The 19,878-nt window shown below is 34.9% G+C and overlaps 1 protein-coding gene and 2 long non-coding RNA genes across 4 annotated transcripts; 2 read left to right on the forward strand and 1 right to left on the reverse strand.

Annotated features, from left to right (window-relative positions):
- Positions 1 to 1,926: 1,926 nt before the first annotated feature.
- On the reverse strand, positions 1,927 to 5,468 carry LOC114185885 (11-oxo-beta-amyrin 30-oxidase-like). The gene is made up of 5 exons (XM_028073826.2): positions 5,083 to 5,468; positions 4,144 to 4,361; positions 3,732 to 3,973; positions 2,958 to 3,345; positions 1,927 to 2,640 (listed from the first exon to the last, which is right to left on the reverse strand). Exons 1-5 carry the CDS (start codon positions 5,375 to 5,377, stop codon positions 2,215 to 2,217), a joined length of 1,569 nt encoding a protein of 522 aa, XP_027929627.1. The 5' UTR covers positions 5,378 to 5,468; the 3' UTR covers positions 1,927 to 2,214.
- A 139-nt stretch (positions 5,469 to 5,607) lies between these two features.
- Positions 5,608 to 7,745, forward strand: LOC146886406 (uncharacterized). Its single transcript, XR_014995374.1, has 3 exons — positions 5,608 to 6,002; positions 6,104 to 6,192; positions 7,476 to 7,745. It is a non-coding gene; the product is annotated as an uncharacterized LOC146886406 (long non-coding RNA).
- Positions 7,746 to 9,296: 1,551 nt separating this feature from the next.
- Positions 9,297 to 11,343, forward strand: LOC114185507 (uncharacterized). 2 transcript variants are annotated; one of them, XR_003604822.2, is made up of 2 exons: positions 9,297 to 10,196; positions 11,001 to 11,343. It is a non-coding gene; the product is annotated as an uncharacterized LOC114185507 (long non-coding RNA). The 2 variants fall into 2 exon arrangements; XR_003604823.2 differs by having other exon boundaries at positions 9,297 to 10,083.
- Positions 11,344 to 19,878: the final 8,535 nt, after the last annotated feature.

The raw sequence follows: 19,878 nt of genomic DNA on the forward strand, positions 1-19,878 counted from the left end.
AACTTTCCCTCCGATCAAAATCATCCCAGAAGTCAGAAAAAATATTAAAATCGAACAAACATGGTTCGCATCGCCTAGCGGGGCAATCACTACTGCCAGGCCCTTCATACAAACCCAGAAAACTGGGTGAAACCATATGTGTCGCTTGGCGGCTGAGAATGTGCCGCCAGGCGGTTCCTTGCCTAGGAACCCAAAAGCACCAAAACATGATGAGCCGCCTGGCGGCTATGCATAGCCCGCCAAGCGGTTTTTGGAAATTTTCCAGAAACACAATAGTTCAAGCAAAAACAGAGGACATTCATATATTTCACAATATATAGTATGCGATTCAGACTTAACATAAATTAGAATGTGTAAAACTCCCCTAACGTGGAATTCCTTTGCTTAACAATTGAAAATATGATTGTTCCCTTGATCACTAATGGCCTCCCTTTGGTTTTCTCTCCCAACTCAGCTCCTATGCGTCAGTCCACCACACAATTACACTCTGAATTCTCTCCCCGCAACGTGCAGTAGAGTGGTATCGTTCACCCCTCTCTTTTCCCTCTTAATTGACTAATTAAAAAGCCTTAATTTTGCTTAATGAATCAAAACCGAAAATGATCATTAACAAGGCTTAATTGTCATTCATTAGTTGTCTTATGATGGTTTTCCAACCCTCCTTAGCTGCCCACTCAGCTAGGGTTTTCTCTACCCTTTCACATCCAATCCAAAACTAAATTTAGCAAAAATAAAGTTTAATTTGGGTTCTCCAAGGTTTGAACCCATAACCATGCCAATGTCAAATCAATGCACAACCATCCAACCAATTCATGTTTCATGCTAACTAATATAATTCAATGATTATATTATCCCACCACATGATCAACATATATTTAAAAATAATAATAAATAAATAACACACAATTGACATACATAGGACTGAAACCCAAGTCCTCTCACACAATAAAGTACTCTCAACCACTTGATACCATAAAGGCTCCTAGTACCCGCATTTATTAAATAAATAAATAAATAAATAATTGATAAATGCGGGTAGTGGGAGCCTTTATGGCATTAAATGTTGATTCATATGATGTGAAAAAATACTAGTTCAAGTGGTTAAGTGTACTTGATTGTGTGAGAGGACTTGGGTTTAAGTCCTATGTGTGCCATTTTTGTGTTATTGATTTATTATTATTTTTATAATATGCTTGAATCCTGTGAATGATAATATAATCATATAATTGTATTAATCATCACAAAACATGAATTGGTTGAGTGGTTGTGCATTGGGATGACTTTGGCTTGGTTAAGGGTTCAAACCTTGGTGAACCCATTAAACTCTAGTTCAAGTGGTTAAGAGTTTGGGTCTATATGGGTCATGAATGGAGGGTGGTGGTGATGGGTGCATGCTTGAGAAAGAATTAGATGAAAGAAAAAATAAAATGCCTTAGAAAGAAGAAGACGAAAAAGATAAGAAAAAATATTTTTTAAATTAAATAATGTCACATGTTTAGGGATGTTAACGAGGCGGGTAGGGTATGGGTAGTAGTCCCAATAAGTATTTACCTCATGTTTTTGACATCCCTACACGTGTCAATGAGGACTAATTTTACAAAACTGGATCAAAGTCTGGAGAGGGATTAAAATCAAAATTATTTATAATTTAGGAACCTAAAACATAATTAACCCTTTATTTTATATATTGATATATCTATAATTATATAGACCTTCTATTTTTTTTAGTTTTACTCTTTTAATTACTACTTTTAAAATTTTAAAATTGAATTAATTTAGAGATTTAAAATATGTATACACGTTCGCGAGACTCTACTAAAAAATAAAGTGTCTGTGTATTATATTATTTTATCATTTAATACATTTTCTTAAGGTGACCCCCAAAAATGACTATATTTATAGAGAAAAAGGTACAGAGTAATGTCATCCATGTAAAACCATCCAATTCATTTCAGTATTGTAATACAACATCCTTCTGTAAAATCTTCCGCTTCATCTCTGTGTTCTAATATCTTGAATCTAGTGAGGAAAAACCTTTTCTAGAAGGTTAATCTTAAAACATAGTACTATTATAATTTATGTGAAAAGATGCCAAGTGTCTTAATGACATACCATGAGGAAAGTAATTTAAGCTTAAGTTTAAAGAGGTATAGCCTCTGTAAATACAAGATTACTACATAAAATTGAATGGTTTTTTGACTCAAAAGGATGGCACTAGAGCTTTTGTAAGATGATATGAGCCCCATGTTTTGGATGAAGAGTAAACAGAGTGACTGGAGCATGTGCATAGGCTGGAGAAATCTCAAACGAGAAACGTTGCAAAAGTAAGGACAAAACCAGCTTTGCTTCTAACAGGGCAAAATTTTGGCCAATGCACACTCTAGGACCCCATCCAAATGGGAAAAATGAAACTTGGCCTTTCGTTGCCTTTGCCACTCCTTCAGCAAATCTTTCTGGTTTGAACTCAGTAGCATCATCACCCCAAATATCACGATCCTGGTGAATCAACAATATTGGTATGGAAACATGCACTCCTGCAGGTAGAGAGAGGTCTCCAAGTTTCACGTCATTCTTGATACCTCGACTGAAATAAACTACAGGTGGATATAACCTCAGAACCTCGTACAAAATCATGGTCACCTAAGGCAAAGAAAGATATATTCATCAAGAGTCCACATCAAAATCAAAAGCAGATGTGATATTTTAAGTGGACTTTAAGTTTAAATCAACCCTATATAATACGGTTTGCACACACTTATGTATTCAACAGACAAAAAATCTTGTTAGAAATAGACTTCAGATGAATCTAATACCTGTGAACTTTAAATTTAATTCAAGTCTACATGATATTAGATATTTACACCCGTATATATACCGTAAATTCGTATTATATGAAATCTCCAACAATATTAATATAGCCATCATGATTAGAGTGAAGAGAAGCAAGTGATACTTACAACTTTGAGGTGACTTAACCCATTATAGTCTGGCTTTTGGTTACCAAAAGCATGCAACACTTCCTGTCTGGCACGTGCCTGCCACTCAGGATGCCTACTCAACAACACCATTGTCCAAACCAGCAAAACAGCTGAAGTTTCCTGCCCTGCTATGTAGAATGCATTACACTCCTCCATTACTTCTTGACTAGTCATTGCAAGGGTTTTACTGTTTCTATTTTCTACCATTTCCGCATGGTTTGATTCCAAAAGGATCCCCAATAAATCATAGTTTGTAACATCACCAAGTTTCATTGCTTTCTCTCGATTGTTAATGATACCTCTAAGTAATCCTCGTATATGGGCATCAATTGCTTTCATCCTCCTATTTCTAGCTGTTGGCAACAACCTGTAAATAGATCATAATATAGCAAATGTAATATGTGTGTTTTATTTTCAAAACTAACACACTTTGTACCTCCATACTTAGTCATTATTTAAGCAAGATCTCTTAGAATTTTAATGTAACCAGCAGACTAAAGTATTCAAAGTAGTGAGGTTTTGACAGGGAAGCAAAATAATCTCATCAAACTAAATATTTATACGTAATTCAACAAATAACAAATTTCGTTACGGTAAATTTTGAATAACTTTGATAAGAAGTAGACTTAAATTTAACTGAATCATATAAAATCAAGAGTTCACTTTACTAATCATTCATTCAATTTTAGCAATGTTTAAGAGCACAAGAATATAGTTGCTTAAATTTGATTCTCTTTATACTAGAGGTCTTACCACGACCCTGGAATGTAAACTTTCCGTGATCTCATAACAAGTCCTGCTTGCTCTTTCAGAAGTTCAAATATTTCTCTGCCTTCTTCATAACTGCTTCCAAATGCTGTTCTAGAAATAATATCACAGGTCAAATTTTGAAGGAAAGGCCATACATCAATTTCACATTTCTCCTCTGAAGACAGCATCACTTCCCATTTGGAAATCATGTCATCGCAACATTCAAAAAATGTTGGCAACATAACCTGCATATTTTCAGTATAAAACTTTTATGTGCAGTAAAATATTCTAACAAAAAGTTTCTGTCTAAAAAAACATACTATTAACGTATGAACAGAACACCATTTTAAGCATTTTTGTTTATCATTGGTTGAAATTTATTAAACATCATAAGACTATGTAGTATATGTATAACCTTCAGTTTCTCTAAATGGAAAGCAGGGTTGATAATCTTTCGATGCATCTTCCATTTCTCTCCTTCTAAATTTGCAAGTCCAGTACCCAACAATTTGAAAAGGGGGCTCAACTTAGGCTTCTCAAAATCTTGGAACTTGTTGAAGACGTCTTTGATTTTCTCAGGATCCATGATGATAACTTTTGGAGTGGGACCTTCCCATATAAATGAATTTTTTCCTGCACATGATTTTTAATTTTTAAAAATATATATAAGAAATAAAACAAAAATTCTCAATGGTTATAAGCATGTGATAGTCACACCAAGTTACCTTTCCTTTATTACAAAATCATTTACTTTTTTACTTTTAGACTTATGCAGAAATAATTAAATTAAATTTTATTTTACTGTTTTTTTAATTTTGTATTTCTTTTTCAAAAATTATATAAGATAATTTTTATTATTTAAAAAACAAAAAAGAGTAAAGGTACCATGGTTACCAAAAGAGTGCTATCAACACTCTTTCATGCGCACTCCTCACGATATAATTTTATTATTAGTTGAAATTTGTCAAAAGTACATCCAAGGATTTTTTACAGTGAAAAAAAAAAAAACTTGTGCTATGCTGGTAAGATAATGAATATTGTAGGGGAAAGTTACAGAAATAACTTATAGAAGGAAAAACCAAAAAATAAACGCATATGCGCATGTTTCACCGCAAGAAAACTCTGGAATCTCCTTGAAAGCAAAAGATACAAGCAACAACTTTTGACCTTGATCTGGTCTGCCATTCAGAAGGCCTGAAAGCATTTTTACCGAAGAGTACTATGCGCATCATTTTGCTTCAAAAGTGCATTCGAGGTTTTCTTACAGTGAAACAAACATGTGCTATTGTAGGGGAAAGTTACAGAAAACCCAGTAAGAGTAATTAAGAAGTGGGAAAAAGAAGCTTGCACGTACCAAATTTGTGGACAATGTGATGGTTAAAGGTTGTAATATGCGGTGCCACATCCTTATCATTGGAGAGAAAACTGATGGACTTTTGGGATTTTGCAGCTTGCACGAGCACTGTGAACATTTCCCTTGTGTCTCCAATCAAAAGCCTGTAGGGGTTTCCCTGAAGGCCCTGTGCTCTCAGAACCTTCTCCATTCTCTTTGGCCTCAGCCACACCCAGTTCACTACCTTCCACAACCATAGCACCACCACAGGCACCAATATCAGGAACCATGTTGCAGTTGTGGAACATAACACCATGTTTCAAAGTGGAAAGAGGGTAGCAGCAGAGATAACGTTATGGGACTAACTTTACTACTTCAGTGATTCTCCAGTTGTACACTTCAGTGCTTTTATAACTTCAAAAAGTCCTCGTTGCTTCCGGGGAAAATAATTTATAGACACGCCACACACATGTCACTCAAACATTTACATCAATATCTGTGTATGTTTCTATTTTTTTTAGTTAATTATAACAGACTACTTTGGAATGAGTGTTGAATTTATTTTAGTTACTTATAATAGAGGTTTTTGGATGATAACGGGTGTCTATTTGTAATTTAAATTGTAATAAAAAAATTCAGATGACATCTGTTCTGTTATTTATTGGTATCTTTTTAAAAAATATGTGAGTTTTAAAAAACTCATAACTAATGTGGACAATGTAATTTCAGCTTATATATAAGTGTTTGGACTCAGTCCTTTTGTAGGTTCAAGATCAGCCAATTAGGAGACCTCTAATACCCTGTTCAGTCTCATTCACTCTAACTTTATTTTTTTTCAGAAATCAGAAAATCTTCCACACTCTCTACTAAAACTTGAGAGCTCTACTAGGACATAGTAAACCTTCTATCTTCAGGCTAGCTAAAGTTCGTTCTGCCTTCAAGTAAGTCGAAACTTGAAACCCTTTTTATCTTTTCTTCCTTTTTATTGGTTGGGTACGATGGTCTGGTTCGGGTTCATCCTCTTACACTCGTTTTATCCCAGTATTCTTATTTTTTAGCTCACTGTTAGACTGTTTAGCTGTGGTGCCCCTTGGCTACGTACATGCTCTACGTTTGCTAGCATCTAAGCAGGTAAGGGAAGTTAGGACTTTGAGTTTGAATTTATTTTTGGCTTCTTTTTAAGTCTGCTTGGCGTTTGTATGGTCTGCGTGTTGTTGTGAATGCTTAGGAACCATTAAAATGTTGTTTGATCTCACTAGATTGGTTGCTGCATGCGTGAATAGTGGCGAGAGCTGATATTCTCGCCCAAGTGAGCTCGTCTCGCCCAGGCGAGAATAACAGAAGCTCACCCTGGTTCTGCTCGAGCATCTTGCTCAGGCAGAGAGTTCTTGTTTTGAGAGATGCGTCAGCTCGCTCAGGTAGAGAGTTCTTATTTTGAGAGATGCGTCAGCTCGCTCAAGCGAGAACGGCTCGTCCAAGCGAGCCCTCGAGGAAACCAGTGGTGTTCTCTACTTGAGTCCTCATTCAGGTGAGGTATTTTTAGTTTGGGCGAAGAGTGATCTCGTTCAGGCGAGAGCTCGTAGAGTGCCATTTTTAACGTGCTCGCTTAGGTGACAAAGCCTAGCTTAAGCGAGGCAATCTTTGTCGCTTGGGCGACAACTTCTAGCCTAAGCGAGAGCAGTGTAGTTTGTGTGTTATTTTCCTGATTTTAGTTGTGGTGGGTTGTTTATCTTGGAAAACATGAAGTATGTGAATATGTAGGTATTACTTAATTAGTATGAACTGAAATTTGTATGCTTGGATTGATTTATGGCATGAAATTGTTGATTGGTGGTGTGGTAGCATGAGAATTGGATGCTTGAGAATAAAAGTGGTGATTATGGTATGAGGAACACGAATTTGGTGTGTGATAGGCGTAATTTCATGAGTTTCGTGGGAAGATCTCATGGTGGTGTGCAATGTATCTAATTAAGATAAGGATTCAAGTAAGGATTGCATCCCGAAACTCTAAAGGATCAGTTAGTTTCACGTAGAGCAAAATGATCCAAGTGGTAAGAGTAGCGGAGACCCTAGTCTTTGGCAAGATAATGGCCTTAGATGCTTGAAGGCTAACCTTGTGTGTGGTAGGGTGAAACCCATTAGCAATGGCTCTGTAGAGTAGTAGAGGCCACCATAAGTGCAAGCGTCCAGTGAATCCGATCTTATTATATGTATCCGGATAATTGAGTCATAGTGTCATGCTTGTTTGCTATAACATGATTTTATGTCTACTTGGTTGCATGCTTGAGAACTGTTTTTATATTCGCTTGTTATAACATGTCAAAAAATTATTTTACACTAGCTTACCCTTTCATCTTTGTCTGTTACTTGTTTTGCTTTCTCTTTTGCGATGATCACATTATTGGTGGGAGCAGATGGGGGAAATTTCGATGGTAGATCTCAAGGTGGTGATGCAGCTGCGTAGATGGCACTGTGTGAGTTGTGGCTCTTATGAGCAGTCTTAAGGCCCTTAGGCCTATGCAATTCCTTGCTTTAGGAGCATTTCTTTTGCAAAACTGCTGAACCTCTTTAGATTATGTTTTGTTCATGGTATCTTGGGTGTGCTTTAGTATCTTTTAAGTACTTTCATGGATGACTACAGTGGTGAATCCTTAGATACTGTTCAACTCGTGTGCTCTTTTAATACTATAATTATACGATGTTTTTATTTAGTAGATTTACTTTATTTAAATGGGATGTCACAAACAATATAAATATTTAAAAATAATATTTTATAAAATTTTAAATTAAAATTTTATAAATTTTATAAATTAAATTTTAATATTAATTAAATTTAATATAATAAAATATAAATTAAATTTTAATTTTAATTAAATTCAACTTAGTAAAATATAAATTAAATTTTAATTTTAATTTTTTGTGAGTAATAGATACTTTGTGGTTATAGATAATATGATATTACATTCGATCTATTTATAAATAGATATTAAAATGTTCACTGCTAACGAATAATAAATAAGTGCAGGTACCAATTATCTATCACAAATTTTATTCACAAATATCTACATAATGAATATTTTGCCTTCCCTAGAAATACTAACTGAGTCCTAATTTCCTTTAATTATTATATTTTTTAATTACTATATATATATATATATATATATATATATATATATATATATATTCAATAGTTTTAAAATTTATCTTGTATTATATATAATCAGGATAGTTACATGTGTGATCCAGGTCTAATTAAAAAAATTATACATTAAATATAAATAACATTATTCACCAAATAATTAGTTATGTATTTATTATTGTAATTTATTATCACGCATTTTTTAACTTAAATGTTGTAGTATCTTTTCCATTTTTTCCATGCACATCTCCTTTTCGGCCGGACAATACGTGAACTTGGAGCATTTCAAATTAAAGACCGAAGGATGAATAGAAAAACCTCTAGAGTTTCTGGATGTGTGTTTTCGATCATGTATTTTAAAATAGTTATTTCCTCTATTTTAAGTGTATAGTTTTTTTTTTTCTCAAAAACAACTATCATTGTCTTTTTAAAATCATTGCCTTTTTAACTAATTAAAAACATGAACCTAGATTTTGTTAAACGTAATTGCATAAAATTATTGAACTCCTTTAATATTAAAACTAAAAAGTCACAGATATAATGAAAAATAAGTTTTTTACCAACTATAAAATTGAAAAAAAAAATATATCTTCAGCATTTTTACTTCTCGTGTGATTATTTTCTTTCTTCGTTTTTGCTTCAGTTGTATTTTGTTTATAATTGTTTATTCAAAGATTTGTTAAATTTAATAGTTTTCGTCCAGTTATAGCTAATGAATAGTTCACATCCAAAATTAGTCAAATAAGTATTTAATACAGTCTCACATTTAAAAGAGGACATATTGATTCAAATTTGAAAATTAAAGTTGAATCTTTAGGAAGATAAATAGTGGTGACTTGGAAGGAAGGTGCCTTCATATTGTCATCTATTGATGATGCGAGCCGTTTCCCCAAAAACGACACTATTATGTTCGGAAAACGACCGCGTGGGAACCCACGTTGTTGCTTTTCCGAATGCTTATTTATTCTAAGCGTACAAGTAAAGTCATGGATTGCATCTTCCGTTGCAAGATTACCAATCTATATAAAACAAGTGTGAAATTGTTTTTATATATTGCATCAGAATCGATTTGTTGCAATCCGTGCCGCAAGATTCGAACAGAAGAAAAAGTGTGCGAGAGAAAAAATTATAAAAGAAAAAAGTACATAGTAATATTATATTTGCGTGCTTGCTTTAAGTTTAATTCTAAACTATTGCTGATATGGTTTTCGTCCTTTCTTTCATGCATTCCTCCTCTTTTCGCCGTTAGGGTTATGTTAGACGGTGTTTCTTTGTTTTGTTTTACCGGCTGTCTTCATCTATAAAAGGCAGGCCATTGTTTGTACTCTTCATCTTTTTGATGAATGAGATATTCGGTAGAGAACACTCTCGCCGTTCATCAGCTCACCATAAACCTTAGGTTAGGTCGTTACCTACTTGGGTTCCCCCAAACCAGTGAGAAACCAGAGCTAACCGATCATCGTCTTCATTCCGCTGCGTTTCCCTCGCTCTCTGCGAGATTCAATCAGTAGAACACCGATTGGGAGAGGTTTTCCGGCGATTACCGCGACGGAGGAGCCTCATCAATAGGTAATTATTTCATCGCTCTTTCTCTTACTCATTTTTTACACCGCTTACATGTCACCAATAATTAATGTTTTTGTATTTTTTTTTCAACGACACACGTGTGGCATTAATTGGTGGGAAATTTGGAGACAAAGGGACTAGTAGTTCAGTAGTTCACTTTGTCACTCCACTTTCTCACAAACCACCAAAACTTCAAACTTTCGCTCCTACTTCTACTTCGAACACCAAAGTGGTTCATCTTGGGGTTTCGTGAAGGGTTTGCCTGGGATAACTTTCATCTTTGTTGGACAGAAACCCATTTCAGGTTTCCTTCGAAGGTTCGTGAAAAGAAGGGTTTTTGTGCCTTGTTTGTTTGCTATTTATTGGATTCATTGGGTCATGTTCGAGTGAGATGCATCCTTTGTGCATTGTGCTCTTTGTGCCATCGAAGGTATGACATTTTGGTTTTCATCATTGTGCCATAGAAGGTATGGTTGTTGTAGTTTGTTCAGACATGTTGTAGTTGTTCATTGTTTTTGTTCGATTGTTCCTATTTTTGTTGGGGTTGATTGTTATGGGTGTATCTGCAATGGAAATAAGTTTGTGTTACTATATTTATGTTTTTTTGTTGTCTTTGGTTGACATTGAATGTAGGGTTTTTTTGTTGTAAGAAAATTGTTATTTTAGGAAAGTTTATCAAATGTGGTTTTGGTGTGTTATATGATGCTGTGATGATTGACAATTTTTGCTTTAGGGTACAAACTTGTTGGTACGATAACCGTTTTTGTTATGTAGTGGTGAGAGTATGGAAAAATCATTTTGATGTGTGAAGAATGAGGTCTTTTTTTTTGTCAACGTACATGTAGAACATGTTATCTGATGTTGACAATGTGGCATAGGTAAATTAAATTGTCGTGGTGTTGCAGAAAGTATTGTAAATGGATTTAAGAAATAGTTGTGCGAACCAATTTCAAGGAAATTGCTATATGGACTTAATTGGATTAAATTTTGGTGTATTGAAATTGGTTTAAGTTTTTTTTATTTGTATGATTGGTTTTTAATTTTGTTTAGAATAAGTCATTGAATTCCCCCTTATTATGACATGGCTCCTCGTATCTTTGACACAGTTCCAATTGAACTAATTTGAAAGAAAAAATATGCATGCCTTCTTAAAATAATATGGATGTAGTACCGACTTATTTGTAGAGTTGTGACCACTGACAAGCCACCGACACTAACATTTGTCCTCCAACAGATGATTTAGTCAAATCCACCGGCAAGTCAATCATTCAGTCTCATCCTTCTGTTGATCCAAAAATTCAAAAGATACTAAAGAAACTGATAAGGCCAACATTGAAGCCCTTTGCATCTCAAACTAAACACGACCAAACTTCGACCAATGTTGTTGGATCCATTGGTGACCATAATATATGAATCTTAATGTCGAAACAGTTAACTAATTTGTAGTTTCGAAACTATTATTATGTTATTTCTTTTCTTATTTGGTTATCATAGTTGTTATGTTATTTATGATGCACTTAGTTTGTAACAATGTCTATTTCAACATTCCCATGTACTTAACATGGCTTCTTGTGTAACTGATGTGAAACACACATTTTTCAATGTATGGTTAACTTTCGCTGCCTTAAAATGAATGAACTATGTCAAAATGCAAAAGTTGGAATCAAAACCCAATTAAGTTGGAACCTACGACACTTTAAGTGGGTAGTACACATTGTTTCTTTTTTTTGCAATAACATTAATTAACATTATGCAGGTACAAACCATAATTGGGGATCTTAGTCAAATTTATTAGGGAGTACATATATGTTTTCTGAACCTGCAAAATTTTTCCAAAGCATAATTGGTTGCACGTACAAAAATATTGAGGCCCTTAACAAATTTTAGTGGGGAGTTCAAATATATTTTTTGTACCCACAAACTTTTACAAAAGTAACATTAGTTACAGGTACAAACCATAATTGGGACCTTAGCCAATTTTAGTTAGGAGTACAAATATATTTTTTGAACCTGCAAAATTTTACCAAAGCATAATTGGTTGTACATACCCAAAAAAAATTGGGGTGCTTAGCCAATTTTAGTGGGGAGTACAGATATATTTTTTGTACCCACAAACTTTTACAAAAGCAACATTAGTTGTAGGTACAAATAATACTTGGGATCTTAGCCAATTTTAGTTAGGAGTACACATATATTTTTTTAACCTGCAAAATTTTACCAAAGCATAATTAGTTGCACGTAAAAAAAAAAAATGGGGCCCTTAGCCAATTTTAGTGGGGAGTACAAATATATTTTCTGTACCCACAAACTTTTACAAAAACAACATTAGTTGCAGGTGCAAACCATAATTGGGACCTTAGCCAATTTTAGTTGGGAGTACAAATATATTTTTGAACCTGCAAAATTTTACCAAAGTATAATTGGTCGCATGTACCAAAAAAAATTGGGGCCCTTAGCCAATTTTAGTTAGGAGTACACATATATTTTATGGACCTCCATAAATTTTACAAAAGCAACCTTACTTGCATCTACAAACCATAATTGGGGACCTTATCCAATTTTATTGGGAGTACACACATATTTTTTGGACCTCCAAAATTTTACAAAAGCAACCTTACTTGCAGGCACAAACCATAATTGGGGACCATAGCCACTTTAACTAGGGAGTAGATATATCTTTTTTGAACCTGCAAATTTTAACAAAGGCAAAATTGCCTTCAGCTACAAACCATAAGTGGGGATCAAAGCCACTTTTAGTGGGGAGTAGAGATATATTTTTTGAACTTGAAAATTAACGAATCAATTAACTTTTGAGCGTCAATACAATAACTAACATTCAATTTTAGTCCACATCAACTATTTATTTCACAACAAAGTCAGTAACTTTGTCTTAAAACCAGTGAATATCTTACACACTTTTATGACCAATTACAAAGAGCTGCAAATTTATATGGGGAGTTTAAATCGTTTCTAACAACTTTAGTGTGTGGGTAACGAAATGAACCATTCTTTATTGACATATTAATTGATATTATTTCTTATTCTTTTGACACAAAACCAGTAATCATAATCACAACAACTTTTTGTTGTATATATTAGTCTCCATAAATAACATATTGTTTCTTGCTGTTAACCATAAATGGGGACCCAAGCCCAAACAAGTGGGGACCAGCCACACACCTTTTGAACAACTATTTCCTATTGCACTAACTTTCATTTAATCAAAATACAATTGTATATAACGAAATTATTAACATCTAGAAATTTCCACTTAAAATATCCATGCTGCATTCACCAAAAATAACTGCCAAATATTACAATGTACCAAAATAAGTTTAATACAAAATGTTACACTAATACGACAATGTCTTTGTACTTAACATGAATTTCAATGCCAGGTTAGCAATTTCGGAAACCTTTTCTTTGCAAAGGCTGAATATGGAGTTTTTATAGCACGACTCTTGAACTGCCTCTGAGGTTGTGCCTTCATACGGTCGGTCATACATATTGCTCTTGGACACCGTCTTCATCACCAGTCGACATACCATCAACTCCTGCACCACATGGAGAGTCATTAAATTTGACACCGTCATCATCATCATCATCCTCATCATCCTCATTGTCATCATGATGTGCCTCCAACGACCAATTCTTCTAAACAATGCAGTGAACCTTCAAGATCACATAGCAAACGTTCATGATCTTCTACCACACGCTAAAGGTGTTCCTTCTCTTTAATACGTTCTTTCTTGTAACCAGTCCTGAACTTTTCAAACCCTTCTTTAACAACACAATGACCAAGTTCTTCGTTTGACACACAAACATAAAAAACACCCTGTCAAGTACATGGGGACAACTTATTAAGTATAAACCTAATCCAAAAATGAACCAAATCAAATAATATTCCATGGTAAACACTAACCACATCTTTATCAAAAACACTCCTAATAACATTGTCACCAACTTTAACATTCATCCAATGCAATAAGCACGAAAACTTTGTTATCCCAATATTGAACTTTGAGTTGCAAATAAGTAAATGATCAAAACACCATAACTGAAAAATCAAAATAATACTCACACATCAATATATAAAATGTAGTAATATACTTGAAGACAAAACAAACAATAAACACTTACCTGAACTAGATATACACAACCAACAACATGGAAGTGACTTGTACTTTTTTCGTTGTTCAGTGCCATTGAAGTGCTCCCCAAACTACAAGCCAGATATTCATACACTATTGTCCCCCAATTATATTCATCAATATTTTCAACGTTATCCACAATCTTAAAAAGGATGGGGGAAACAATTCCATATCTATTTGGCACCAAAAACTCACATATTCCTAACAAAATGTAAAGGCTGTAAAATACTTTAACACCACCCATATCTTCGTCAAATTTCAATAGAAACTCATATATGGACTTCACATTAACTTTTCCACTACAGAAAAACTTCCTAGATTCACTATCGTCAACCTCCTTTGTCAAATCAATTTTTTCTCCACATATCCTCAACCCTAACTTTAAACACATATCTAATAAATTAAATTGAACTACTTTGTTGCCAACAGCAAATACACCCCTCCTTTCAATCCATTTATTAAATAATAGAGATAACATATTATGACTTATCTTTACCAATTCGTTTAACTTTGTGAACCACCAAAAAGGAGTGCCTTTAAGATATCGTTTTTGTTCGACACTTAATTGTTCATTTAGAGCACCTAAATACTTAGCTTTGCACAAATGATGGAAACACATCTATTTAACAAATCATAATCTTAGCTCCTAAAAAATTTAAAATACAATGTAAAAGTGTATCAAAAATACTTTATTTTCCATATTAATTTCAACAATTTCGTGTTGTTTTGGCCCCATTTTGATTTCGTCAACACCGATAATAGAAACTCAAAGCATCACCCCTAGCAACGATGTAAGACCCATAGAATTTAATTAATTAAATAAATAATTAATTAATAAATGCTGGTAGAGAGAGAGCATTTATGACATTAAATTTTGATTAGTATAACGTGGTAAAGTACTAGCTTAAGTGGTTAAGAGTACTTTATTGTGTGAGAGGACTCGGGTTTAAGTCCTATGTATGCCATTTATGTGTTATTTAATTATTATTGTTTTAATAATATGTTTGAGCATGTTGAAATGATATAATACGTGAATTATATTAATTAGCAAGAAACATGAATTGGCATGATGGTTTAGCATTGATGTGGCATGGGTGTGGGTTCAAGCCTTGGAGAACCCAAATTAAACTTTATTTTTGGCTATTTTAGTTTTGGCTTGAATATGAAAAGGTAGAGGAAAATCCTAGGAGCCAAGGAGGGCTGGAAAACCATTACGAGACAACCAATTAAATGACATAGACCATTAAACCACATTAAGACCACTTTTAAAAGGCTAATTAGAGGTAAGAAAAAGGGTTTTGGTGGGCTGTTATTGTGGCATGCTAAATAGGGTAATTTCATGTGTTGTTTATTTTAAGTCTGATTGACATGCTAAGTATGGTATGATTATGTATGAATTGGATATTCCATTTTTAAAGTTTGTGGTTCTGGGAAATTTCCAGAATTAGTCTGGTTTGTGGTGAACAATCGCCAGACTATCTTTTCCTTGCTAGGCCATTTAGGGTTCCTGCAGAGGAACCACCTGCTAAAAATAGTCTGTTTGACCAACTATGACTAAGCCTTGCCCAAAGTTGACTGGTTGACCAGTTTGACTCTGTGACTGTCCACTAAGAAGCGGACATGTGGCAGTGCGTTTTCTCCTCCCAAAACTAGGGTTTCTTCCTCCTTCCTCCTTTCTCCACCGTGGTTTCTGTCGCTGGTACTTCATCTTCGCGGTGTGCGTCAAGAATTTGGTTCGAACAGGTGCGGCGGCTACAGCTTCGCAGACACACGTCAATGGCGACAAGTGCATGGTGGTAATGGACTACTTGCGTACTGCCATGGATGTGTCCTCGTGGTTATATGTTCTGCGACATCTCGCGGGGAGAAGGTTGCGTGTTCAGAGCTGTGATTCAGAGAGGATAGAGGTGTTGTTGCAACTACTACAACGACGAAAGCGTGACGATGGTGCTTCTAGTTCTCGCAACTAATGGAGGTGTAGATTCTGTTGCAGATCTGTGTTGGTGAAACTGAACGGAATAGATGGTGGTTTCCATGGTTGATGTCGCGAGGAAGAGGGTGAGGCGCGAGCACAGGTGCTAGTGCGCATTGGTCGGGTGTTGTCAGTGGTTCTAGCCGCGATTCTGGCGAGTTGCGGGCTCGACATAGGCAGGCTCGCGAGCGCGGGTGGTGCTGCCATGGTGGTGGCAACGGGATGAATGAAGAAGGAAGCGCGACGAGGGTGCAGGTGCAGGCGCGATTGCGGTGGCATTGTGATGAAGAAAACGCAGTGGTGGTGGTGGCTACGGGAGACGTGGGGAAGACGATGAGCGACGCAAAAAGGGTTGTTCCGGCGAGTGCAAGTGCAGGTGTGGTCGTTTCGAGTGGCAGCGGCTCGAGCACGGTGGTTCGTGTGGGAAGATGGTTGCTGGCGGGAGTTCGTGTGCTGGTGAGGTCGTACAAGGAGATGGTGGCTGGTGCGGGGAAGGTAGGTGGACGGAGGTGCGGTGACGGTCGACGTAGGAGCAGTGATTGTGGTGGCTGCGACATGGAGATGGTGGGAGAGAAGGAGATTAGGGTTAAGGTTTTGGTTGTGTGAATGAGAGAGAGAGAGTGATGAGGTGGCATGTTTTGATTGGTGATTTGAGTTAGTGGAGGATTGATGATGTGGTAAACTGTGAGTGGTTATATTAGTAAGTGGGGGATTGAGGACGTGGTAAGCTTTAATTGGTTAATTTAGTAAGTGAAGGATTGCCACGTGGCGCAATCTGGTGGACGGGAGTTTAAGTGATATTAGGGGTGTAAATTAGCAAAAAGAAGGGGTGCAGAAAAGAAATAGAAAGTCCAATTGCAGAAGGGGGTGCAATTAGCTCCAGAAATGTCTTTTTTCAGAAATAAATAATCCAATTGGAAAAAGGGGGTGTAAACATGAGAATAGTGGGTGCATTTAGTACCAGAACTATTCCTCTCCAAATTTCTTATTTTGGGACTTATTTTATGACTTAAAATATTCAGTAATAACAATCTTAAGGACTTAAATTAAATTCTAGTTGTATTATTTAACTTAAGATTATCCAAACAAATGTGATGCAATTAATATCATTTCTTATGCACAAAAATAATGTTAAATTCTCAAAATTTAAATATTTAATGTGAACAAAGGTTCGACCCATTACACCTTTCAGGCGGTCTAGAAGCGCGCAGCGCCTAGTGGTACGTGTCCCCCGCCAAGCGATTTTACTGCAACAATATTGGTATTCTTGATTCTGTGGTCGTGATCTACAAGGCTTATGGTGATACTTCAAATGTGGGATTGCTGGTGTTCCTTAAGTTGTGGCTCGGAACGTATCCCTTGAGTTGAGCTCGGGATAGGGGTTAAGCACGTAGCATTCATCGAGTTGAGCTCGGGATGGCAGATGAACACGAGGAACCCTTGAGTTGAGCTCGGGTTGGCGAGTGTTGCCGGTGTGAGTGTGCTAGTTGGGGCAAGTACGGATGGGTCCAGATAGATTGCCCTCCTCAGTAAATAGCTGACTAGTTTGGTAGTCTTGGGACATTACGAACTATGTTCGTATTTGGGAACTCCACCTGGCGTTACGATGTATGATCCGTGGTAATGGTTTCCCGCACGTGCTCTATCGGTTGTGGCCGATAGGTATGGCAACAAGTCACCTTGAGGTAATCACTAAAAGAGGTAGAACACAAATAATCTGGTTGTGGCCAGGGGATATGGAATCGAATGAGGGATTTTAATTGGCATGATTGCATGAAATATACAAGTGACTTATATATGTATATGAATATATTTGTATGCTTGTTCGGTTAAGCTCACCCTCTCTTCTTGTGTTTGGCGATGATCGTGTACGCGGTACACGTGAGCAGATGATGTTGATGCAGATGGCGCTGGTGAGGCTTAGCCGCAGAGCGGGGATATCATGGGATTTTCATGTTTATGTTTTTATGTCTTTGGATTTGTAATAAATTGTAAAGGCTCATGGCCTATTTTGATAAGACTTTCAGTTTTGTAATTATGGATTTCCGATCCTTTATTAATCTAATAAAGTTTTAAATTTCTCGCGTTTTGGGAAATGAGGTATTATTGAATGAAATTGTTTATTATTTTTATTTTAATATTAAAATTCGTAATATCCTGACGGGATGATACATTTGGTATCAGAGCCAAGGTTTTCAAAATGATTTTTTGGGTCTTTGGGGAGTGAGCTCATCATGTCACATTGCTTGACTAATTGTTTGTGTTTTGTACTAATGTTGAACGTGAAATCCTAATTTGAGTTGTGTGATGTGAACAATTGAAATATGTGGCACGCGCAAGCTTTGGCCAATAGGAGGAGAAGGAACACTGCTGGAGCTGATGACATAGCTCAGCTGAAATATGTCACATTTCCTTTTTTGCTGTATGCATGCCATTACATGAAGGGTATTGTAGTCAAACACTCAAAGTGGAAAAACTCATCCCCTCATATTTCTCAGAAACACAAAAATCAATCATTGTCCCATCCTCTACATTCACTATGGCATCTCCATCCAAATTATTTGCAACAAACATTCTCAATCAACATATCCATCCTCATTAATAGTTGAACCCATGAAACAAACACAACCTTTTTTAATGGATTACGATACCCATTTTATCATGAGGATAAACATACATTTCAATTTGTAGCATACACCTATTCAACATCAATAATATAATATTTTTACTTTAAATATATAAAATAATTTAGAAAAAAGTACCTGTAAAAATAAAAGTATTAACTTTTAATAGGAGTTGTAAGGCTTAGAAAAATTGAGAGTGTGTATCTTCCTTTTTCCTTGATCATACAAAAATGATGTATAATACACTTTTTAACTTGTTTACACCTAACTATGTTACGCCGATACTTCAATTTGTGTTATGTATATGTGTTTGACATGTTTTCGTATCCAATACTTTAGGATAATTTACCAATACTTATCAATGAAGTATTAATATATAAATCAATAGTGTTTTTATGATGACAATAATTTCTAAATTTTTATTTTGAAAATATTTAATACATTTGATTTTAGTTTGGATTCACATAAGAATAATCATATATTCTCATGTTTGTAAAAGAATTTTTATATTTTTCAATATGCCTATATCACATATCGTGTCTTATTATTTCCAAAATTAGTGTATTGACGTATCAGATACATGTCATATCGATACACATATCGTATTTGTGCATCATAGACACCTACTTAATATTTAATTAAAATTAAATATTTTTATTTTTTTCATTTAATTTTTCTTTAATTATTTTATCTTTTAAAATAAAAATATCATTTTATTGGTATTTAAAAGGTATAGAAAAAAATAAAAATGTATATGTATCATTATTCTATCATTTAATACATTCCTTATGGTGACACAAAAATTTTCTAAATGGAGAGAAAGGTACATTTCAATATTGTAATATCATGGTAAAACCATCCAATTCATTTCGGTATTGTAGTACAGTATAAAATCTTTCACTTCATCTCTATATTGTAATATGTTGTATCTGATTGAGGAAAAACCTTTTCTAGAAGGTTAATCTTAAAGCATAGCACTATTATAATTTGTGCCAAAAGATGCTAAGTGTCTTAATGACATACCATGAGAACGTATTAAGCCACTACAAGAACGTGGGCACATTAACTTCCATAAAAAAGTGAAGGTCAAATATTCGACACTATAAAGGTCGGTCTGACCAACTCTGATCCAATATTTGGTGATAATTTATCATATATTTTTAAATAATTAATTTATTTAATTATATCATAAATTTTCAACCAATTATATTTGTCAAATAGTGTATATCTCTCCAAATATTTTTAAATATTCATGATTACTATAAAGATAAATAATATTTATCTTTATTTTTATTTTAAAAGATATTTGAGAGATTTTAGAAATAGAAAAGCCCAGTCCAAGTCCTATATAAAGAGATCAATGGG

This window comes from Vigna unguiculata, chromosome 5 (genome assembly GCF_037176805.1).
Source record: "Vigna unguiculata cultivar grain cowpea cultivar isolate G323 ecotype 2 chromosome 5, ASM3717680v1, whole genome shotgun sequence".
In the NCBI taxonomy this organism is placed as follows: Eukaryota; Viridiplantae; Streptophyta; class Magnoliopsida; order Fabales; family Fabaceae; genus Vigna; species Vigna unguiculata.